Raw genomic sequence first — 24,887 nt, 5'->3', positions numbered from 1 at the left:
TTTTTTTTTTTTTTTTAAGACTAAACATACTCAGCTTTTTTTAACCTTTCTTCATAGGTCAGGTTTTCTAAACCTTTTATCATTTTTCTTGCTCTCTTCTGGACTCCAGTTTGTCCGTATCTTTTCTTAAAGTGTGGCACTCAGAACTGCACACAGTACTCCAGCTGAGGCCTTAGCAATGCTGAGTTGAGTGGGACAGTTACCTCTCATATCTTGCATATGACATTCCTGTTTATAAACCCCACGATGATAGTAGCCCTTTTGGCAACTGCATCATATTTTTGACTCATATTCAATATGAGATCCATTATAACCCCCAGGTCCTTTTCAGCAGTACTACCACCTACTTATTCCCCATTTTGTAGTTGTATGTTTGATTTTTTTTTTCTAAGTGTAGTACTTTGCTCTTGTCTTTACTGAATTTCAGCTTGTTGATTTCAGACCAATTCTCCAGTTTGTCACAGCTGTTTTGAATTCTAATTCTGTCCTCCAAGGTGCTTACAACCCCTCCCAGCTTGGTATCATTCACAAATTTTATAAGCATACTCTCTGCTCTGTTATCCAAGTCATTAATGAAGGTATTGAATAGTACTGAACCCAGGACTGACCCCTGCGCAACTCCACTAGATACACCCTCCAAGTTTGACAGCGAACCATTGCTAACTACTCTTTGAGTATGGTCTGTCAACCAGTTGTGCATCCTCCTTACAGTCATTTCATCTAGAGCACATTTCCTTAGTTTGGTTATGAGAATGTCACGTGGGACTATGTCAAAATCAAGATAGATCATGTCCACAGCTTCTTCCCTATGCACTAGGCCAGTAACCCTGCCAAATAAGGAAATTAGGTTGGTTTGGCATGATTTTTTCTTAACAAATCCATGTTGCCTATTTCTTGCAACCCTGCTGCCCTCTAGTATGTGCCAACACCCTTGAGTTCAAAATTGTGTCTGCATTTAAACAATTACGTTCATCCAAAAATACATCCTCCCCATCATGCTAAAGAAAACAGCTTTTAAGGGTGGACAGGAAAACAGAAAGGAGAGAATGAAAGAGGTAGAGAAAAACATGAGTACAGGACTTTGTATTTTAAAAGGTAAACTCTGCCTGAGCCTGGGATCACTCCAATGCCTGTGTTAGGCTCTGCTCTGTATCTGCAGTAATGTTCTGCTTAACCATAACAGCAGCAGTGAGAGCACTGAGCCTTCCTCATCCCAACCACTTCAGTTGGGTGTTGACTCTCTCTCCTGGACTCAGATCCATGCTTAGAACTGCATGTACTTTAGAAAATGAGATGGGAAAATGGTGTGTGCATGTGTTTGAGTTTTTCTCAAGAAACAACATCCAGATCTGATGGCACTGGCCTATGCAATGATCAGAGAAAGCCATGGTAAAGAGCCAGTGTCATAACTGAAGCCCTGAATTCTAATCCTATGTCTAACCTCTAGACACCACAGCCCACTCAGAGCTGTGGATAGAGCCCAGTAATCCTGACTTCCAGTCCTGCCTACTCTAACAACTAGATCCTACTTCCCTTTTAGAGCCAAAAATAGAACTGAGGATATCCAATTCCTATTCCATCCTGCTACTAGAGCCAACTCCCCCACCCCATCAAGACCTGATAGCAGTGTACCACACAAAGACTAGAGTGCCAGGGTTCGGATATGATTTGTTGAAATGTCCTGGGGAAAGGGGTGTGTAGCTGTGACACTTGTGTGTCAGTTCCCTGACACCACAAACTCCACAGGACTCTGCCAGCCTGTATTTTGCCTTGCATGTTAATACTTAGTATACCCCTGTGCCCAGACTCCCCAGAAGCATCCCCTGGTAGTGTCTAGCCCCTGCCACTGAACATTCACAGTAATTACCAGGTAAACTGTCCCCAAAGAGACAGTGTTCACACAGGTGGAAGGTTACAGTTCAGGATTATGTCATAAGAACAGCCATACTGGGTCAGATCAAAGGTCCATCTAGCCCAGTATCCTGTCTTCCGACAGTGGCCAATGCCAGGTGCTCCAGAGGGAACGAACAGAACAAGTAATCATCAAGTGATTCATCCCCTGTTGCCCATTCCCAACTTCTGGCAAACAGAAGCTAGACACACCATCCCTGCCCATCCTGGCTAATAGCTGTTGATGGACCTATCCTCCATGAACTTATCTAGTTCTTTTTTGAACCCTGTTATAGTCTTGGCCTTCACAACATCCTCTGGCAAAGAGTTCCACAGACTGTCTGTGCGTTGTATGAAAAAATACTTCCTTTTGTTTGTTTTAAACCTGCTGCCTGTTAATTTCATGTGGTGGTCCCTAGTTCTTGTGTTATGAGAAGGAGTAAATAACACTTCCTTATTTACTTTCTCCACATCAGTCATTATTTTATAGACTTCTATTATATCCCCCCTTAGTCATCTCATTTCCAAGCTGAAAAGTCCCAGTCTTATTAATCTCTCCTCATACAGCAGCTGTTCCATACCCCTAATCATTTTTGTTGCCCTTTTCTAAGTCCAATATACCTTTTTTGAGATCAGATAACCATATCTGCACACAGTATTCAAGATGTGGGCGTATCATGGATTTATATAGAGGCAATATGATGTTTTCTGTCTTATTATCTCTCCCTTTCTTAGTGATTCCCAACATTCTGTTCGCTTTTTTGACTGCCGCTGCACATTGAGTGGATGTTTTCAGAGAACTATTCACAATGACTCCAAAATCTCTTTCTTGAGTGGTAACAGCTAATTTAGACCCCATTATTTTATATGTATAGTTGGGAGTATGTTTTCCAATATGCATTACTTTGCATTTATCAACATTGAATTTCATCTGCCATTTTGTTGCCCAGTCACCCAGTTTTGAGAGATCCTTTTGTAGCTCTTTGCAGTCTTTCTGGGACTTAACTATCTTGAGTAGTTTTGTATCATCTGCAAATTTTGCCACCTCACTGTTTACCCCTTTTTCCAGATCATTTATGAGTATGTTAAATAGGACTGGGCCCAGTACAGACCCCCTGGGGGACACCACTATTTACCTCTCCATTCTGAAAACTGACCATTTATTCCTACCCTTTGTTTCCTATCTTTTAACCTGTTACTAGTCCCTGAGAGAACCTTCCCTCTTATCCCATGACTGCCTACTTTGCTTAAGAACCTTTGGTGAGGGATCTTGTCAAAGGCTTTCTGAAAATCTAAATACACTATATCCACTGGATCCCCCTGGTCCACATGCTTGTTGACCCTCTCAAAGAATTCTAGTAGATTAGTAAGGCATGATTTTCCTTTACAGAAACCACATTGACTATTCCCCAACAAATTATGTCATCTATGTGTCTGATAATTTTGTTCTTTACTATAGTTTCAACCAGTTTGCCTGGTACTGAAGTCAGGCCTACCGGCCTGTAATTGCCAAGGTCTCCTCTGGAGCCCTTTTTAAAAATTGGCATCACATTAGCTATCCTCTAGTCATTTGGTACAGAAGCTGATTTAAATGACAGGTTACAGACTACAGTTAGTAGTCCTGCAGTTTCATATTTGAGTTCCTTCAGAACACTTGGGTGAATAGCATCTGGTCCTGGTAACTTATTACTGTTTAGTTCATCAATTTGTTCCAAAACCTCCTCTAATGAAACCTCAATCTGGGACAGTGCCTCAGATATGTCACCTAAAAAGAATAGCTCAGGTTTGGGAATCTCACTCACATCCTCAACCATGAAGACCGATGCAAAGAATTCATTTAGTTTCTCTGCAATGGCCTTATCGTCCTTGAGTGCTCCTTTATCATCTCGATCGTCCAGTGGCCCCACTGGTTGTTTAGCAGGCTTCCTGCTTCTGATGCACTGAAAAAAAAATTGCTATTACTTTTTGAGTCTTTGGCTAGCTGTTCTTCAAATTCTTTTTTGACCTTCCTAATTATATTTTTAAAATTTTAATATGCAATTTTAGTATACAAATATTTTATATTTTTTGTCCTTTATAACAACTCTGCACTGTAACCTGTTTGTGGTGGAAACAAATATAAGTTTATTAACAAAGAACACAGATTCAAGTGAGTACTGAGAAAGAATAATGGAAGCAAAAATGGTTACAAATAAAACAAAAGTAAAACACACTTTCTGGAGACTAAAATTTAGGCTACAATCCTTGTCTAAAACAATCTGTCACTTAAGCTTTTCTGCAGCACTTGCTGATTTTCTGTCATAACCAGGATCCAGATTTTCAAGAATACCCTGACCCCCTACACCATCAAAGGGGTTTCCTCTGTAAATAGATAACAAAAGGGGTACTTTTTCTTTCCTTTTATAAGCCAGTAAACCTTTGAAGTGTGTCCTATGCAAGTGCCCTCCCTGTTGCTTGTTCTCCTGTGTGCTGTCATGTTGAATTTGCATCCCCCCCAACCTGTTTTTCCTGTTGTCTTAATAGCAAATGGAGCTTCTTTTGTGTTGGTTCCACAATGCTTAATTTACGTTGGAGACCAGGAGATAGCTACCTTCCCTCCAGTCTGGAAGAAACCAGATTCTCCCTTTGTTTGGTTACAGACTTTAAAGCATAATATCAGTAACTACCCATAATTCCTATAGTTTGAAGGCATACATTTCACAATGATAGTAATGACCAGTGAGTCACCAGCTTTTGTTTGATACTTCACACAACATTTTTATAGATAAATTCTATGACAGCAGTGTGTTAGGGAAGCAAGTTTGTCGGGCCTGATAGGAGTTGCTGACACAAAGTAGTGAATCACCAATGGGCCTCTGTGTCATAGTAGCCTACTTCCCTAGGCAGAGCTGGAATGGAGGCTGATCTTTTTTAACACATGCCAGCATAAAACACCCTCTAGTTCAGAAGGATTGTTGTTAGAAGGATAGAAAGAGAGAGAGAATTTAGATTGGAGTTTTGGGTTTAAACAAATATTTAGATGGAGAGGAACAGACAGAGAAACAGGGAAAGAGTGAAAGAAGAACAGGGAGAAAGTCAGATGGAAAGGAAAGCAAAAGGCAGAGAAAGAGATGAATGAGACACAAGGAGAACAAAAGATGGAGAACGCAGACAGGTAGGAATTACCAGACACTAACAAATCCATGGTTAATGTAGACCACTTTCCTGTCCGTTCTGCTGATTGATCTATCTGATGCTGGCCTCTATCTATCCTTTGGCTTCTTTCTCCCATAAGAAGTACCAGCGATTGCACTCAACTTGTTTGTGCAAACAATTCTGATAAGGTTCTCCTCTTCAGATGACAAGTCTGCAAAGCAGACATACATCTCATTCTCCCAGGGTCCATGCTGGCTGTGATGTCTTCTTGAAAAAGCATCATCTTGTCAGGGGCTCAACTGAAAAAAGCAAAGCTGGGCTTCATATGGAAGGCTGCATGGTCTCTCACAAGATTAGTGGTGTCCTGGCCTTGCAGCATTTCCAGTCTTTCTTACATGCTCGATCTCCCTGCTCAGGGTCTCCCTCCCAATTCCTCTCTGGCCTTTAATCATTTGAGAGATTTGACACATGGTCTTTGTTGCAAGTCAATGAACAATGGCTCTGGCTTTAGCTAGGCAGATCAAAGAAGCATGAGCCTGAACTGTTGTCGAAATATGTTTATGCTGTAAATGCTCAGGAAGGTCCCCATTTCGTATGGACACATGCCTCACCCACAGCCACTGAAAACATAATGGGATGGGGCTGGTAACTAGTTTTCAAGGGCAGCAGTAAGAGAAGCCCTCTGGTTAAGAGTTTGTGGTCCTGTTCTGTTCTCTGGGCGCTTAATGTATACCTCAACAGGGGAGCACTTACTCTTGTCCCTATTCCAGCGAGTGCTCCCTTTGGGGTGAAAAATCAGTGATGCTCTACTTGGATGGCTTTGATTACTTTCCCCACCAGCAGCACATGCTCTCTCAAACCCCAGGGGCTCTTGAAGTTACAAAGAGTCCAACAAGTGAGACCCTCAGTTTAGATCTTTCTCAGAGATCTGATGCACAGTGTTGATTCCAAATGCCCCTCTTCAGCATGTTTGAGAATGAATTTTCTTTTTCTTCCTCAGTGCTAATAAAAGGTCTTAAACAGCTGCATGAGAACCAAAAAAACAACCCAGGGCACCAGCTTTCGGAAAACAAATCTGGAAGTGGGTTATCAAACGCTCATTCCAATTCAGGGGTTCAGCACGTACAGATTCGAGTGGCTCACTTGGAAGAGAATGCAGGCAACTCTCCGAGTCCTATGGCAGCTTTGCAGATTCCAGTCCAGATTACTCATGTCTGTAAGTAGTTGAAACTCATATTTGTTATGTCCTGTAATAAAACCTAAAGGTTTCTTGTTTTAAGATGATTAGGGCCCTACCAAATTCACGGCCATGAAAAACGCATCACGGACCGTGAAATCTGGTCTTTTGTGTGCTTTTACCCTATGTTATACAGACTTCACGGGGGAGACCAGCGTTTCTCAAATTGGGGGTCCTGACCCAAAAGGGAGTTGCAGGGACAGAGGTCACATGGTTATTTTAGGGGGTCGAATTATTGCCACCCTTATATCTGCGCTGCCTTCAGAGCTGGGCAGCCGGAGGGCAGTGGCTGTTGGCCGGGCACCCAGTTCTGAAGGCAGCGCCCCGCCAGCAGCAGTGCAGAAGTAACGGTGGTTATACCATACCATGCCACCCTTACTTCTGCGCTGCTGCCTTCAGAGCTGGGTGGCCACAGAGTGACAGCTGCTGACTGAGGGCCCAGCTCTGCAGGCAGCAGTGCAGAAGTAAGGGTGGCAATACCGTACAATGCCACCCTTACTTCTGCGCTGCTGCTGGCGGTGGCTCTGCCTTCAGAACTGGGCTCCTGGCCAGCAGCCACTGCTCTCCAGCTGCCCAGCTCTGAAGGCAGCGCCCCTACCAGCAGCAGTGCAGAAGTCAAGGTAGCAGTATCGCAACCCCCCCTACAGTAATCTTGTGATCCCTGCACAACTTTTTGGGTCAGGATCCCTACAGTTACAACACCGTGAAATTTCAGATTTAAATAGCTGAAATCATGAAATTTACTATTTTAAAAATCGTATGACCGTGAAATTGACCAAAATGGACCGTGAATTTAGTAGGGCCCTAAAGATGATGAATAAATGAAAGTATCTTACAGAATTTAGTTCTGAGTGCCACTCAGATCTTGTGGCTATAGGACAGGACTGAGGAATTATTGGGTAAATTGGAAAAGATGGGGATCGATATGAAATTCCAGAGGTGGATAAAGAACTGGTTAAAGGGGAGACTGCAGCGGGTAGTACTGAAAGGTGAACTGTCGGGTTGGACGGAGGTCATCAGTGGGGTTCCTCAAGGTTCGGTTTTGGGTCCGATTTTATTCAATCTATTCGTTACTGACCTCGGAACCGAATGTAGGAGTGGGCTGATAAAGTTTGCGGATGACACAAAGTTGGGAGGTATTGCCAATTCGGAGAAGGATCGGGATATTCTGCAGGGAGACTTGGATGACCTTGTAAATTGGAGTAACAATAATAGGATGAGATTTAATAGTGAGAAGTGTAAGGTGATGCATTTAGGGATGACTAATAAGAATTTTAGTTATAAGTTAGGGACGCATAGGTTGGAAGTGACGGAGGAGGAGAAGGACCTCGGAGTCCTGGTTGATCGCAGGATGACTATGAGTCGGCAATGTGACGTGGCTGTGAAAAAAGCTAATGCGATTTTGGGATGCGTTAGGCGAGGTATTTCTAGTAGGGACAGGGAGGTGCTGCTTCCGTTATACAAGGCGCTGGTGAGACCTCATTTGGAGTACTGTGTGCAGTTCTGGTCTCCTATGTTTAAAAAGGATGAACTCAAACTGGAACGGGTACAGAGAAGGGCCACTAGGATGATACGAGGAATGGAAAACCTTTCCTATGAAAGGAGACTCGAGGAGCTCGGTTTGTTTAGCCTAACCAAAAGAAGGCTGAGGGGGGATATGATTGCTCTCTTTAAATATATCAAAGGGATTAATACCAAGGAGGGAGAGGAATTATTTCAGCTCAGTAGTAATGTGGACACGAGAACGAATGGATATAAACTGGCCGTGGGGAAGTTTAGGCTTGAAATTAGAAGAAGGTTTCTAACCGTCAGAGGGGTGAAATTTTGGAACAGCCTTCCGAGGGAAACGGTGGGGGCGAAAGACCTTTCTGGCTTCAAGATTAGGCTTGATAAGTTTATGGAGGGAATGGTTTGAAGGGATAACGTGATTTTAGTCAATTAGGCATTAACGTGCCATCGCGGGTAAAATGAGGGTCCGGCTGTAGAATCTTGCCTGTATGCTCGGGGTTCTGCTGATCGCCATATTTGGGGTCGGGAAGGAATTTTCCTCCAGGGTAGATTGGCAGAGGCCCTGGAGGTTTTTCGCCTTCCTCCGCAGCATAGGGCAGGGGTCGCAGGCTGGAAGATTCTGTTGTGGGTGGGTCAGCCTTTGTGGCCTGCATCATGCGGGAGGTCAGACTAGATGACCATATTGGTCCCTTCTGACCTTAAAGTCTATGAGTCTATGAGTCGGGAAACCTGCATTCCATTTCCAGCTCTACCTCAAATTTGATATGTGACCCTGGGCAACTCATTTGTAGATTATTATTATTAATGTGTGCATCTGTACTTCAGTAGCACCCGGAGGTCCCAGTCGGGGCCCCATTGTGTTACACGCTGTACATGCGCACACACATCCAAGCTTACAATCTAATACTAGGTTTATAGGTTTATACAGGTTCCTATGATGGAAAATGCTATATGTGTTATTTATTATGACAAAAATACCCAATAATTATCATGCCCTTGGCCCCTTCTACTCTTGTTCAGAAATCAATGAATATATTGTTACTGTACATGACCTCCCTCGCACACATCTGAGACAGTGTCTGAAATGCTACAAAACAACTAGCACTGGATATGTTAAAGGATATGCGCAACCAATTCAGAGAGGAGGAGTTTGTACATTGCGCAAACAGGATTTTGCTTCTGTTTTCAATAGCATTCACTGTAGGGTAATGAAAGACTCTGACCCTGTCTGTATTAAGGAAATTCACATACTTCAATATGTTTACCCTTACTGTGGATGTGCTATGCTAACACAAAGCAAGGGTTACACTGACTGCTGGAGTAAAACCCACATTGGGTACATCTGCATGTGGGAGTTGCACTAGTATGACAACTGTGCCATGGTATGTAGTAGAGCCAAATGGTTACTACAGTGCAGATTCAACACCAATTAGAACAGGGGTCCCCAAGCTGGTGCCCGCGGGCACCATGGCGCCCGCCGGGGCATCTAAGTGCGCCCGCGTACTGGCCGGCGGACAAGCATCCACCAAAATGCCGCTGACAATCAGCGTCATCCAGAGGCGTCACCGCCGAAATGCCGCCGATTTTCGGCAGCATTTCGGCGGTGATGCCTCTGGATGACACTGCTTGTCGGCAGCATTTCGGCAGTGACGCCTATTGACGTCGCCACTTGTCGGTGGCATTTCGGCGGATGCTCGTCCGCCGCCACAGTCCTCTGTGGCTCGTCCAGACGAAAAAGGTTGGGGACCACTGAATTAGAAGGTGTCGATATTTTATCTATAACTTTTTTAATGGAAATATATATACAACTTTTATCAATATGCTTGCATTCCTTTGCCCCTCCATCACTGAAATATCACTTAGGTTCTGAGATTGTAAATAATTCAAAGTAGGAACTGTCTTCATATTGGGGATGTAAAATGTTAACCGATTAGCATCAGTCTTACCAGTAATGTATTCAGTTAACGTTTAAATGCCTAATGGGCACATTGAAAACGCCGCAGCAATACCATTTCATAGTGTCTGTGGAACTAGGTTCCACATTGTTAGGCGTTGGGACCATTGCTATGGAACTGACATCATAGGCATGGGAACTAGGAGTGCAGGGGTGCTGCAGCACCCCTACGTTTTACGTGGGGCTCTGCTGCTGGCCCCGCGTCCGTCCCCAGCTGTGGCCCCAGCCTTAGCCTCCTTACCCCTGTCTGGGCCCTCTCTCCTGGAGACAGAGGCATGCTCCTGGCCCCAGCTCGGGGGGAGGGGGCGGGCGGGGTTGGACAGGGGTAAGGGGGCTGGCTTTCAGCACCTCCACAAAGGTTCCAGTGCCACTGACTGACTGACGTCACACTTTGGTAGCATTAAACCTTCAAACAACATCATGTAGGTTATAGCGATTTTTGGTAACTACTTTTCCATAGTGAAGATGGAGCAATCAAAAAGGAGTAATGCCTGGAATCATTTCACAAAAATAACAGAAGACACCGTTAAATATAAACTCTGTAATATAGAGCTGAGGTATGCAAACAGCACCAGAGCAACGCTGAACCATTTGAAGCTGATACATCCCTCTGTTTCATGTGAAAAAGGCAAAAATCAAGCAACGCTGACTGTGTTTGTTTCTGATAGTTCAAGAAAATGCAACACACAACGTGACGAAAAATAACAGAGTTGTTGTGCACCATGATCACTACAGATATGCTGCCTATAAGTGTCGTGGAGGATACAGGTTTTCATGCATTGATGAGTTTTGCAGAACCTGAATACCGTGTGCCTGTGAGACAGACTATAACCTTGCAACTAGAGAAGTGCCATGAAGACTCTGTGAAGTCTGTCTGGGAAAAATTGGAAAACGCCGTTAAAGTAGCTTTCACCATTGTCTGCTGGACAGCATTAACTACAGAAAGCTACATGACTGTCACTTGCCATTATTGAAAATTGGGAGCTTCGATCCGCAGTTCTACAAACCGAAAGTATGGCAGAACGACATATAGAGGAAAACCTTGCTGAAAAATTAAACACTACAGCGGAAAGATGGGGTCTGGCAGGCCGTGTCTTGGCGTGCATACACAATAATGCAAGCAACATTGTGCTCACCAGCATATTGAGGTATGTTACATGGGAATCTGTCAATTGTTTTGCCCATACTTTGCAGCTAGCTATAAATGATGGGTTTTCTTCAAGTAGTGTGGATCTTGCTGTTGCAGCTGCAAGTAAATTAGTTAAAAGCAACAGAGGGTCCTGTGGCACCTTTAAGACTAACAGAAGTATTGGAGCATAAGCTTTCGTGGGTGAATGCCCACTTCATCAGACGCATAAATTAGTTGCACACTTCCACCACAGCACTGTGGCTGCAAAAGCACTTGAAAGAAAATAAACACAGCTTCAGGGTAAGCGACACCATTTGATCCAGTCGTGTAAAACTCTCTGGAATTCGGTATATGACTTGTTCGAAAGACTCAGTGGGCTAATAACAGCTGCGCTTTCAGATAGCTCTGTAACAAAACAATCTGATGCCCGAATGCTTCAGCTGCAAGATGAGCATTGTCAATTAATAGAGGATATCATACCAGTACTTTCCACTTTAAAATGCGCTACAACTGCCATGTCTGCTGAACAGTCAGTGTCGATTTCAAATATTTATTCAATTTGCAACAGTCTTCTCCAAACTCGCCTCAGAAGCGAAGCTCCTGTCGAAAATGGAAAAGTCGCTGATTTCAAGGCTGCTGTTCGTCACTCTCTGGAGCATCTTATGAAACCCAGCGATCCTGCCGTAACTGCCAAACCTGCACTTATTGCCTCCTTGTTAGATCCATGCCATAAACACGTGTAGTTTCTTTCTCCTGTTGTCCAAAAATCAAAGCTTCTGCAACTTGCATCGATGTTAGAAATAGAAGAACCAATAAGTGCTAGGGCTGAAACAAGAAGTGCTGAACCGGATGAGCCGATAGAGCCAGCGCTGAAGAAAATGCGTGAAACTGAGAAGAGTGCTATAGTGATGCATTTAGGTGAAGATTATACCAAAAAGGAGAATGAGGAGAATGCAGTAGAAAATGAACTGGAAAATTACTTCAGGGAGCTTTGTCCTTCATTGGAATGCAGTCCATTGGAGGGGGTCAATGCACAGTGTTTTCCAAGGCTTGGAAAACTGGCAAAGAATTACCTGTGCATTCCAGAAACGTTTGTGCCTGCAGAACGTGTGTTTTCCAACACTGGCCTTACTGTTAATCGTCTGCACGCAAGACTGACAACAAAGCATATGAACATTGTTGATTTTTCTTAACAAAAATCAGTAATAGAGTTGAAATTCTAATTGGACTTTTTTGTGTTTTTGGACAGCTCAGGGATATTATGTAAAAAAGTGGGTTTTACACCTAAGATTGGCTGTTTATGTTGTTAATAAAGGCACTTGACAAAGATAATATATATGTGTGGTAGATTCAGTGTGAACCAGTAGCGCTGGAACATTTTTAATAGTGGGGGAGCTGAAAGCCAGCCCCCTTACCCCATCCATCCCCACACCCCACCCCCAGAGCTGTGGCCGGGAGCAAGGCCGTGTCTCGGGAGGGCGGGGGGGTTTCCAGACAGGGGTAAGGGGCCGGGCTATAGCGCCCCTCGCACCCCTAGTTCCCATGCCTATATTGTGAACTTGTTAACGGTTAAACGTTTAACGGATACAATTTTAATAGTTTAACGGTTACTTTTATTAAATACTACTTCATTCCTACTTCATATGTGTTTGTATGGTACCTAGCACATAGGGTTTGGAGCTTCTGGGCTCTACTGCAATGCAAGTTTTTAATCATTCTTTCTAATTTCTGGAAATTTACTATGTTCATCTTTTGTTTTCACTTAAACTCATAAACTGTAAATTAATATTTTCTACCTCTTGCTTAACTCTACTTTGTTAAAGTGGCACAAGCCCCCTGTATGAATACAGTGATACTGTTACAAAAGTGTTTATACAGCATAGCTTATTCCCATACAGGAAGGGGAATAAATAAGCTATACAAGTATAATCACATTTACTTCCTGGGTACTTCTGATGTTATTTTTCCTGCCAGTTCTCCAATCAGAGTTTTCCAAAGCAGATAAGACCTGCATTTCCAGTGTAAAAAACAAACACTGGCAGGGCGAGGGGACGTTGTTTGTGCATCATAAAGAAGCCAAAAAAGAGCACACACCCCTTTGTTTCTTTTCGCAGGTCTCCTTTAAAGTGGGCATATTTCTTTTGGCATAACTCACACTACTCAAACAAAAATGCTGGGAAATGTGTGCTGCTGTGCTTCCCTGCTGATAAAGTGCATTGAAACGGAAGGTTTATACCTTCACTTTTTTTTACCGGCTCCATATAGTGCAGACATGAGTCCACGTTCTATGCACTAATACTCTGGGAAGTACTAATTCCAAACCAGTGGATAGCAGAAAGCGTCTGTAATTATGGAAACACAACCTGGCATAAACCATGACTCTTGCTTCTCTCTCCCAAGATCAGACATTCGTAGATTTTTAAGGCCATAGGGCTTCCCTGAATTAATTTCTGCTTCAAGTCCAATAGCTGTGGTTAAACTACAGCATAGAGTTTAGAAAATCTTGATTTAAAAATTTCCAGTGACGGAGAATCTACCATAACCCTTGGTAAATCTTTCCATTGCTTAATAATTTAATTAATTAAATTTTACTTTAATCTACATAGATTGAGCTCCTTGAGCCTCTTGCTGCTAGACATGTTTTCCAAACCTTTTAATCATCTCAGAGCTGTCCTCTGAACCCTCTCCAATTTTTCAACACCTTTCTTGAGGGATGTGGACATTAGAACTGGACACAGTATTCGAGTAATGTTTGCACGAGTGCCAAATGCAGAGAGAACATAAACTCCATTAGCCCATTTGGCCACAGCATCACAATGGGAGCTCGTGTTCAGTTGATTATTCATCATGAATCCCCAAGTCTTTGTCAGACTCATTGTGGGTAGAGTGTCCCATCCTGTAAGTATGGCCTATATTTTTTATTCCTAGATGTTTGGCCAAACTGAAACACACATTGTTTCCTTGTTCTCCAACTTACCAAGCAATCCAGATCGCTCTGTGTCAGTGACTTGCCCTCTTCATTATTTACCACTTCCCCAATCTTTGTGTCATCCGCACACTTTTATCAGTAATGCTTTTATGTTTTCTTCCAGGTCACTGGTAAAAATGTTAGAATGGAGACAAAAACTGATCCCTGCAAGATCCCTCTAGAAACACACCTATTCAGGGATGATTTCATTTACAATTACATTTGAAGACCTATCAGTTCAAAGTGTCATGCGGTACCAATTCCATGCCTTATAGAAGTCTAAGGGTACACTTACACTGCAGCTGGGAATGAGCCTCTCCGCTCAGGTAGACAGACTTGCGCTAGTGGGGTTAGAGTCAGTGCACTAAAAATAGCAGTGTGCATGTAGGGGCACTGGCAGAGGCTCAGGCTAGCCATCTGAGCTCGGACCCACCTGCCCCACTGGGTCTGAGTTCAAGTCGCTACCCTGTGCCTCCACCAATGCCCCAGTGTCCACACTTATTTTTAGCACACTAGTTCGAGCCTCACCAGCACAAGTCTGTCTATTTGGGCCTGGATGCTCACTCCCAGCAGCATTGTGGACATGGCCTAAGTATATTACATCAACACTATTCATCTTTATCAACCAAACTTGTAATCTCATCAAAAATCTGAAGTTTGTGACAAGATCTATTTTCCATAAACCAGTGTTGCTTGGCATTAATTATATGATTCTGTGTTGATTCTTTATTAATCGAGTGTTGTACCAGCAAATCCATCATTTTGCCCAGTGCCTATAATTAAGGCTATGATTTAGTCATGGGTATTTTTAGTAAAGGTCATGGACAGGTCACAGGCAATAAACAAAAATTCACTGCCTGTGACCTGTCCATGACTTATACTATAAATACCCATGACTAAATCTTGGGAGGGGGGCACTGCTGCGAGGGGTGCCCCAGGGGGTCGCTGCTAGGGAGGTGGGGCCAGTGGCACCAGTTGCCGGGGGCTGCCAAGCAGCGGCTGCTTTGGCCGCCCAGGGGTCAGCTGCTGGGGGCCGCCAACAGTAGCAGCTCCGGCTGCATGTGGGGCCAGCCGAACCAGCTGCTGCTCAGGCGGTCCCTGGGGCCAGTTGCTTGGGCGGCCCTGGGGTCAGCCACACTGGCCTCTGCAGAAATCACGGCAGTCACGGAAAGTCACAGAATCTGTGACTTCTGCAACCTCTGTGACAGACATGGAGCCCTAACTATAATTACTTGAATCATCCTGATTACCCTTTTTAAATGTTGGCAGGACATTAGCTTTTATCCAGCCCTCAGAAACTTCCCCAGTTTTCCACAATATATGGAAAATCAAAATTAACAGTCTAGATTGCTCCTCAGCCAGCTCTTTTAAAACTTGTGGGAAGCAAATTATCTGGACCTGCTGATTTAAAAATGTCTAACTTTAGTAGCTGCTATTTAATAGCCTCCTTCCTGTTCAAATTGCTTTCAGTAACCCAGTGAAACAGTCAGGCTCCTATAGTATTAGCATTTGTACCTTCAGTAGGTTGCAGCCATTACATACAATGTGATTAAATATACTTGAGTGCATCTTGCACTTTATCCATTGGTGCACATACACATTATAGGAGGACAGAAAGGAACGCAAATATAGGGCCAATTTTCAGCTGGTGTGGATCAACACAGAACATAACTGCATTGACTTATCGCTGATTTACACCAGCTGAGGCTCTGACCTATAGGGTGGTCTTATGGATACTTATTCCAGAATATTATTTCTTTAAAATGTCATTACAAACATAAATCATTAGATCCCTTAAATATCATTTTGTTTTTAATCATACTTTCTTCCCTCTATTTCCATCTCATGTAAGATGGCTTCTTTAAAGAGTGTTGTATTCTAGATACAAACTAGAGCACCTTGGCATTAGTACTGCAGTCAGCTTCCTTTCTGTCAGCACTGGAAGTAGCAGTACCCTGCTTGACACCCTTCTGTGCTGACACGTTTTGGTTTACATGTGTTTTTTTGGTTTTTTTCCTACTCCCATAGCCTCAGCTGATTCTCCTGCTGCTGCTGTCGACTCTGAGACAATAACACTGAATAGTGGAACACTACAGACCTTTGAGATTCTCCCAGTAAGTAACAGAGAACTTGCCTTGCAATATCACACTTATCCTTTAAATGTGGTTAAATTGTTAAATTTTTGTAGCTGATTTCCAGAATGGGGGAGGGAGGAGGGAAAGTTTAATGGTGATTCTGAAGTAAACTTCTGTTACAAAATCCAGAGCAAAATGTGGACCTAGTTGTAATTAGTTAGAGCTGTGAAGATTCAATGTGAAATCATCTTGTGTGTGTGTAATATTTTTTTTAATAAAAATCTTTCTTATAAGAGGAGTTTATAACATGAAAGACCCTTGCTGGCAAAAGATTCCTCTGTGCCTGTACCATTCATCCCACTATTGATAGGGCACAGTCTCTCTACTATTACTGCAGGCAGTGGCAAATGTGATTGAGGGCTCTGTGAGGCCATATCCTCACTGAACAGCTGTAGCAAGAGTGGCCTGTCTCCTCTTCACTCCTCTCTGGGAGCAAGACCAGGAAGTCAAGAATCTCTCCTTATCTTTTCCCCCATGGGATACTGGAATCTTTTATCTCCTCCCTGTTTCCATTTGGTCAGCCAGGGCCCAATCCAACTCCCATTGGGTCTTTCCATTGACTTCAATGGGAGTTGGATCATGTCCCAGCAGAGGAGCAGACAAGAAGTAACCTACCAGTGGGTGCAAATTGCTGTATTCCAAGTGGATTTAGGATAGCAGAACCTGCTTTTACCAGAGTGTAATTTCACTGTAAGATGTGTGAAAAGATTCTTCACCAACGCAGTTCAGGATTTTCACTCCAGTTTAATTATGTCCCCTTGTTAACTCTTCTATCCATTGCTGAACAGGAGAGGGGACTAAACCGAACCCTGCACTACCCCATAGGAGAAAGTCCTTAGTGCAGAGAGGCAGTTGCCAGGATTACAGATAATTAGTTCTTTACTAATTTAGCTAATTTAGTTTGTTGAAGAAAAATGAGGTTGTACAGTTACTCCAGTTAAATTGTGGTAAGTAACACAGGGAAGGAGTTATTTCAGTATGATTTCTAGCTAGCTGGATTCCCTATAAGTGAGTGCGCTAACATGGTTCAGGAAGTGGGGAATCTTTGTATTGACTTTTTTTTCCCCTTTCTTAGTCCTTCCATCTCCAGCCTACTGGAACTCCCGGCACTTACTTACTACAGACAAGCTCAAACCAAGGCCTTCCTTTAACACTGACTACCAGTCCCACAGTGACCCTGACAGCTGCTGCTGCTCCTGCCTCCCCAGAACAGATCATAGTCCATGCCTTATCCGTACGTATCTTGAAGAGTTAGAATGCTGAAACATCTTGGGAAAAGGGTGGGCTAATAATTATTGCCTGTCAGCCGCTGTGGTTACAGCAGGTCCCTAGTTACCTCTGTATGCTAAGGTTACGAAGTAGTTCCCAATGCATACACCTTTCTGACATGCTCATAACTTTCCATAATATTCCCTCTGGAGCTGAAATTTTCCATGCTCACTCTCCAGTCACAGGTAGAGTACAATTATTTTGGCCATTTAAAAATATTGAAGAGTGAGAATTTCCCATTTAAAAAAAAAAACTCTTCAAACCACAGGCTGCAGAAAACTTGCTGAAGTTTAACATTTGGCATGGGTATAGACCTTATTGGAGATTAGTTCTTTGGTTGAAGATTAAACTGGTTTAAACATGTGATGTCTCCATCTAGTGGTTGGCCTCAACAAAATTAAAATCTGTTACCTACAACTTTTTATTTATAGGATTTTCTAAGATCTTATCACTGAAATCTTCACATCTATAAATTAATTTATCCTCCCACAACCTTTGTAAGGTAGGGAAGTATTGTGCCTGGTTAGCAGAGGGGGAAAGCTAACAGATATTGAAAGTCATGTAGGAAATTTGTTGCAGCTATAGAAATAGTACTCTGATCTCCTGAATCTAGGACTATTATTTTTAACTGTAACCACTTAGCTCAAGTGGTATGAGCTCGTGCTTTGGTGCTGAAGGTATCTGGTTTGATCACTGCTGATGATTTTTCTGTCTCAAGTTAAATAATACTTAAGCTTATCACTATCCTTCTTTGTTACAAACAGGAAGGAAGAAATATTGTGTAGTGGTGAGATCACAGGATGGAGATTCAGGACTCCCCTGGTTCTAGCCGCAGTTCTGACACTGATTCTCTTTACCTTGCTATGCCTCTCTTTATTTACTCCTCTGTAAACTAGATAGAACAGTTTCAACCAGGTTGCAGATTCATAGAGTTGAAGGCCAGAAGGGACCATCAGAGCATCTAGTCTGATCTCCTATATGTCACAGACCATTAAATTTCACCCAGTTACCCATGTATTGACCCCAATAACTTGTGTTTGACTAAAGATAGGTGGAAAAACCAACAAAGTGCTAAATACTATTTATTTTGTATCTTTTGTTAATGCTTCTTACAGCCAGAACATTTGCTGAACGCAAGTGATAATGTCACAGTGCAGTGCCACACACCGAGTGTCATAATTCGCACTGTTGCTACTGAAGACATCTCCTCCGTAACCCAGGCAGAACTTACTGTCGATTCACATATTCAGTCAGCTGACCTGACAGATCCTCCAAGTACCCTGGAAGCAGATACTTTTCCACATGACATCCATCAGTCCAAGCTGAGTGATGAAGAGCAGTCTGCCTACATTGACGATGACTCCTCCAAATTCAGTAGCAGAAATAGCACCGAACTGTTAGATGGGGTGATGGTAAGAACTGAAGAGGAGATTTCAGATACAGACCTCAAACGTGAAGAGGATTCCCACTCCAATTTAACTGACACTTACGTCACTGAGGTAAGGAAGTGCATGATGAAACTATCAGAATATCTGAAACTACTGCCTCTAAGGCCTTGTCTACACTACCGGGGTAAGTCGACCTAAGTTACACTACTCCAGCTATGTGAATAACTTAACTGGACTTGAGATACCTTAGGTCGACTTACCCCATGTCTTCACTGCGCTGCGTCAACAGGAGATGCTCTCTGGTCGACTTACTTTACTCTTCTCAGAACTGGAGTACCGAAGTCGACGAGAGAGTGCTCTGCCATCGATTTAGCGGGTCTTCACCAGACCCGCTAAATCAACAACCATTGCATCGATTGCAGCAGCGTGGATCTCCCTAGTAGTGAAGACAAGCCCTCAGGGAAAGAGAAAGTGACGGTTCAAAATAAAGACCTGATAAGAAAATTAAAGTGTCCTTATGAATGTGTCAACAGTGCTGCTTTTTAATTGTCTTCTAGTGTTTTAGCTGCACGAGCATTTTGTGGAGAGGCTTTTTCTGTCTCAGAACTTCGTAAACATGTTGGGAGGTGGTGGTAATTAGATCAAGGCTAGGGTTAGGGTTCAGATTCAGTGGCACAAAAATCTCACAAGTGGGCTAGGAATCTGTACTCCCCAAGTCCTCATCTTGAGGATTTTGCTTTAATGCAGGTAGGTAGCATAACATAGTGTGACCCAGCTTGTATCGATCAAAGCAGTGTACTCATGGTTTATGGTTTTAGGAGATAAACAAGCCAGCTATTTGTCTACCAAGTCACTGTCTTTTCTTTACAAATATATTGTGTGAGCAAGGGAGAGGTGAAGTACAGTATTTCTCACAGTCAACTTTTTACTCTACTAATCTTGCTAGTGTCCTCTTAGCTGCAGCAGACCTTTCATGACTTTTTTTGCAGGATTTGATTGGTTAAGCAGAATAGTCCTGTTAGTAAATGCTCAAACACTTCAGTAAAGATTCAGTTGTGAAACAAATTACAATCTCACAAAGCTCCACATCTCAGATGCAGCCATGAGTTTATCTAAATAAGTATAAAACTGGAGCCATTGTATAGGCTAGATCCAGGAGTGGGCAAACTATGACCTGGGGGCCACTTCTGGCCCTCGAGCTCCTGCTGGGGAGCTGTATCTGGGGCTTGCCCTGCTCCCGCGCTCCAGCCGGGGAGTGGGTTCGGAGGCCGCTCCGCGCAGACGTGCCAAGGCTCCCGGAAGCAGCAGCATGTCCCCCCTCTGGCTCCTGTGTTTAGGGGCAGCCAGGGGGCTCTGCGCGCTGCCCCTACCCCAAGCGCCACCCCCACCGCTCCCATTGGCTGGGAACTGCGGCTAATGGGAGCTGCAGGGGTGGCATCTGCGGATGGGGCAGCACACAGAGCCGCCTGGCCGCACCTCCGCATAGAAGCCGGAGTGGGGACATGCCGCTGCTTCCAGGAGCTGCTTGAGGTAAGTGCTGCCCGAAGCCTGCACCCCTGACCCCTCCGGTGCCCCTGCCCCAGCCCGGAGCCCCCTCCTGCACCCTGAACTCATTTCTGCCCCCACCCCAGAGCCCGCACCCTGAGCCAGAGCCCTCTCTGCACCCCATGCCCCAACCCCCGTCCCAGCCCCGATCTCCCTCCCACCCTCCAAACCCCTTGGTCCCAGCCTGGAGCACCCTCCTACACCCCAAATCCCTCAGCCCCACCCCAGAACCTGCACCTCCAGCCGGAGCCTTCCATCCCTGCACCCTGAACTCCTCATTTCTGGCCCCACCCCAGAGCCTGCACTCCCAGCCAGAGTCCTCACCCCCTCCTGCACCCCAACCCTAATTTTGTGAGCATTCGTGGCCCACCATACAGTTTCCATACCCAGATGGGCCATGAATTGGGACAATTGATAGAGATAAGTATCAAGAAATAAGACCAACTTGCATTTTATTGGGCTTGTTAGAGTTTGTTAGGTTAAATTGCACTTCCCCTTTAACAAACTGCTCTCCAAAATGACAGCTATAACAGATGCTACAATTTTTTTTCTCAATCAGCCAGGAATCCCACTATAATTCAGACTGTGTTAGGTTTTGTTTCTGCAAGAGAACAGGTATGTACATTGAACCATCTCTCTGCTGTTCTTATGAGCAGGATCAGTACATCCTACATACCGTCCAAAGCTACTGACTTTCCTCAATTTGCATCCTTTTCTTTTCACTTTAGTGAAATGGATTTACATTTAAGGCAGTTTGAGAGCTCTGTCTATTTTAGCAGTTGAATCATAGAATCACAGAATATCAGGGTTGGAAGGGAGCTCAGGAGGTCATCTAGTCCAACCTCCTGCTCAAAGCAGGATCAATCCCCACTAAATCATCCCAGCCAGGGCTTCGTCAAGCCTGACCTTAAAAACCTCTAAGGAGGGAGATTCCACCACCTCCCTAGGTAACCCATTCCAGTGCTTCACCACCCTCCTAGTGAACAGGTTTTTCCCAATATCCAACCTAAACCTCCCCCAGTGCAACTTGAGACCGTTACTCCTTGTTTTGTCATCTGGTACCATTGAGAACAGTCTAGATCAGTGTTTCTCAAACTGGGGTCGCCGCTTGTGTAGGGAAAGCCCCTGGCGGGCCGGGCCCATTTGTTTACCTGCCCCGTCCGCAGGTCCGGCCAATCGTGGCTCCCACTGGCTGCTCCAGGCCAATCGGAGCTGCTGGAAGCGGCGCGGGCCGAGGGACTTACTGGCCGCCCCTTACAGTAAACAAACTGGCCCGGCCCACCAGGGGCTTTCCCTACACAAGCGGCGACCCCAGTTTGAGAAACACTGGTCTAGGATCCATCCTCTTTGGAACCCCCTTTCAGGTAGTTGAAAGCAGCTATCAAATCCCCCCTCATTCTTCTCTTCTGCAGACTAAACAATCCCAGTTCTATCAGTCTCTCCTCATAAGTCATGTGCTCCAGCCCCCTAATCATTTTTGTTGCCCTCCGCTGGACTCTTTCCAATTTTTCCACATCCTCCTTGTAGCGTGGGGCCCCAAACCGGACACAGTACTCCAGATGAGGACTCACCAATGCCGAATAGAGGGGAATGATCACATCCCTCGATCTGCTGGCAATGCCCCTACTTATACAGCCGAAAATGCCGTTAGCCTTCTTGGCAACAAGGGCACACTGTTGACTCATATCCAGCTTGGATTGTCACATAGGAATCAAAATAAGTTAAGTTACCATGTTCAGATTATGAAGACAAAAATGTTAGCAATTCAAAATCAAAACTTTCATGACATTAGTTATGGGTATAGGTATGAAAGGATGTTAAATAGTTTAATTATTCTAGGAAGAAAAAGCAAATTGACTTGGTAATTCTCATTTGTTTATCCTCCTAGCTAAATGGAAGTTTGGGGTCTGTGCAGTTTCACTAGTGGAGATAGAGGGGATTATTTTAGTCAAGAGGAGTACTCAGGAGTAGGAGTGACTCTAAAAAGGCCTCTGTAAACTTCACTTTCTGTATAAGACATTTCTCCCCGACTGCTGCCATTACAGTTGTCACAGTGCGTGGGAGGTATGGACTCGCGTTGCAGGGGTTTGATAACTATAGCTGGAAAAGTGCCCAGTTGCCTTTCCCACTATCCCCTGTACCTTGAGGGCCAGCTTTTCAGTGTGGGCCTAGGAACCGCTCCTCAGTGTTGGAAGGTCCAGCTATGCTGTGCTTTCTGCAGGCTGCTTCCTCATTGAATTAGGTACGTCATACTTTGCACTAAGTAGTGCAAGCTAAGATCTGGTCTTAGGATCTTAATGAGGGAGGACTCAGCTATGATACATGCATCGCATACATGTGTTCATTCGTACACTGCTTGACATCAGCTGATAAGTGGTAACCAGCTGGGTGGCCAGTCACAAAGATGGTACTAACAAAACTGCCGAGAGGAACAGGTTTTAGTAAAACTGGCTGGACCATCCTAGCTATCCCTCTAAACAAGGGCCTCTAGCTAGCCCAAGCAGTCCACACTCCAGCTGTGAATCTGGACAATCCAGCTATTTTCATTCTGCCAATTCCAGCCACCCCTGCTGTTCTGCAATCAGCCTTTAGCTGACTCTTTCTTAGCGGTGCTTAGAGTAGTTAGAACTTGACAGTGAAAGCAGCAGTTGTAGTTATGACTCAAGGAGAAGTGTCAGTAAGGTGTTAATTTTTTCCCCTAACTTCCTTATTAAATTCACAGACAGCAATTATATTTGTTGTACAAATAATTCGTGATTACAAGGCCAGAAAGGACCATTGTGATTTAGTCTGACCTCTTGTGTAAACACAGGCCATAAGACTTGCTTGAATAAATTTGAACTAGAGAATCATTTACCCCCCCCAAAAAAAGTCTTGATTGAAAAGTTTCCAGGGCTCCATCCCAACCCTTGGTAAGTTTTTCCAGTGGTTAAGTTACCCTCATTGTTAAGATTGCACTTGATTTCTAGTATGAATTTGTCTAGCTTCAAGTTCCAGCCATTGGATTGTGTTTTTTCTGTTATATTGAAGAGCCCTCTTATCAAGTTTTGGTCCCCATGTAGATAAGTGTTGTAAATATGTAACATACGTCTTACCACATCTAGAGATGAGTAGCCAACATGGTGAGAAATTCAGTTTATAGCCATTGTGGTTCACTTAAAACAGTGCTTTTGAATATGTCAGTCATTTTCCGTTCCCTCTAACTACTACTCACTGTGAAAAAGACCTCAGCCGCAGCCAGCACGTAACTCAGTTTTCTAGAAGCAAATGTTTCTGTATCTCATTATGGATAAACCTCTCACATCTTATCCTTCAATCTCTCATCATGCAGGACCTAGGTTCTCCAGCCATAGAAGAACAAGTTGATCAGTCTGCAATAGACGATGAAACTGTCCTTATTGTTCCTTCACCCCATGGTTTTATCCAGACATCAGATGATATAGACAATGAATCAGTCTTACCTCTGACAACATTAACAGGTAATATCAGACAGTTGCTTAGTGCAATTGGCCTGAAACAAGATTCTTTAGTTCAGGGGTTTTCAAACGTCATTGCACTGTGACCCCTTCTGACAACAAACATTACTACACGACCCCAGGAGGTGGGACCGAAGCATGAGCCTGCCACTCCGGGCAGAGGGGCCCAAGCGCTTCAGCCCCAGGTAGGGGGCCTGTAACCTGAGCCCCGCCACCCAGGGCTAAAGCCCTCAGGCTTTGGTTTCGTCCCTAGGCAGTGCAGCTTGGGCTTCGGCTCTGGGCCCCAGCAAGTCTAAGCCAGCCTTGGTGACCCCATTAAAACGGGGTCCCAACCCACAGTTTGAGAATGGCTGCTTTAGTTCAATATGGTAATTGAGCTCCTCTAATCATTCTGTGCATTGTAGCCTGTATCTATGGAATCTCCGTATAACTTACCTTCTGAATCATTGTTAGTTTGAAACTTTAGAAATAAGCCTCTTTAGATGAAAGGATTTGGAAGCTTTTTTAAAAACAAGGAAGTCATGCATTCATCTGTTTTCCTCCACTGCACCAATGTTAAATGCCAACTAATTAGTTTTAGACTACTTATACTGTAGCTGGAAAAATGTTGATGGGTGGTAGCAGTTCCAGCCCTTGTGGAAACCACTCAGTGTGAGGCTTGAGTTAGAGATCGGAGATCGATCAGTAATTTTTGTTGTGTGCAATTCTGTATACCTGCTTTTTAGAGGAAATTGTTTTGGAAAAACTAGAGGGTCTCAGGGTAGCTACATTTTAATAGTTTTATTTAAATTGATGCAAAGCACTACCTATGTGCTTTTGAGGTAAGTTTTTATAGCAGTACAATAAGTTTGAGTCCTTAATATGTTATGGCTCATTGCAGATCCTATATTGCAACACCATGGAGAGGGATCACACATTATTGGCTCGTGTTTGGACAGTCCTGATTCTGAAGATTCAAAGGATGTTGAAGACTTAGTGAGTTGTCACTAAGAAGCAGTAATCATGTCTGCTTTCTAAATTAACCTGTTTGCATCACGAAATTACAGTTGCAACCCTGTACCACCTTCCAAAGAAAGTAGTCAGTCCACATGTTTAAAACATTCTCAAGTTGAAATGGCTACAGTGCACTTTTACTGCTCATAAGACTATGTACCTCATTTGTAAAGGGGTACAGCAGCTAACTGAAGCCCCAGTCCACTGCTTTTCAGCAAGGGGTTATTGAGAGTCTCAGTTGCACACTGCTAGGATCCAC

At 43.9% G+C, this 24,887-nt stretch overlaps 1 protein-coding gene across 1 annotated transcript in view; it reads left to right on the top strand.

The window, feature by feature from the left end:
- Positions 1-24,625, top strand: part of DMTF1 (cyclin D binding myb like transcription factor 1) — a 67,899-nt gene extending 43,274 nt beyond the window's left edge. Inside the window, exons 12-17 of the mRNA XM_065418053.1 lie at positions 6,026-6,241; positions 15,851-15,936; positions 17,033-17,191; positions 18,342-18,725; positions 23,491-23,638; positions 24,516-24,625. Coding sequence (XP_065274125.1) covers positions 6,026-6,241; positions 15,851-15,936; positions 17,033-17,191; positions 18,342-18,725; positions 23,491-23,638; positions 24,516-24,625 — 1,103 coding nt within the window. The remainder of the gene's footprint in view (positions 1-6,025; positions 6,242-15,850; positions 15,937-17,032; positions 17,192-18,341; positions 18,726-23,490; positions 23,639-24,515) is intronic.
- The last annotated feature ends 262 nt before the right edge of the window (positions 24,626-24,887 follow it).

This window comes from Emys orbicularis, chromosome 1 (genome assembly GCF_028017835.1).
Source record: "Emys orbicularis isolate rEmyOrb1 chromosome 1, rEmyOrb1.hap1, whole genome shotgun sequence".
NCBI classification, from domain to species: domain Eukaryota; kingdom Metazoa; phylum Chordata; order Testudines; family Emydidae; genus Emys; species Emys orbicularis.
The sequence above is the reverse complement of the archived record's forward strand: the minus strand, read 5'-3'. Positions and strand labels throughout refer to the sequence as shown.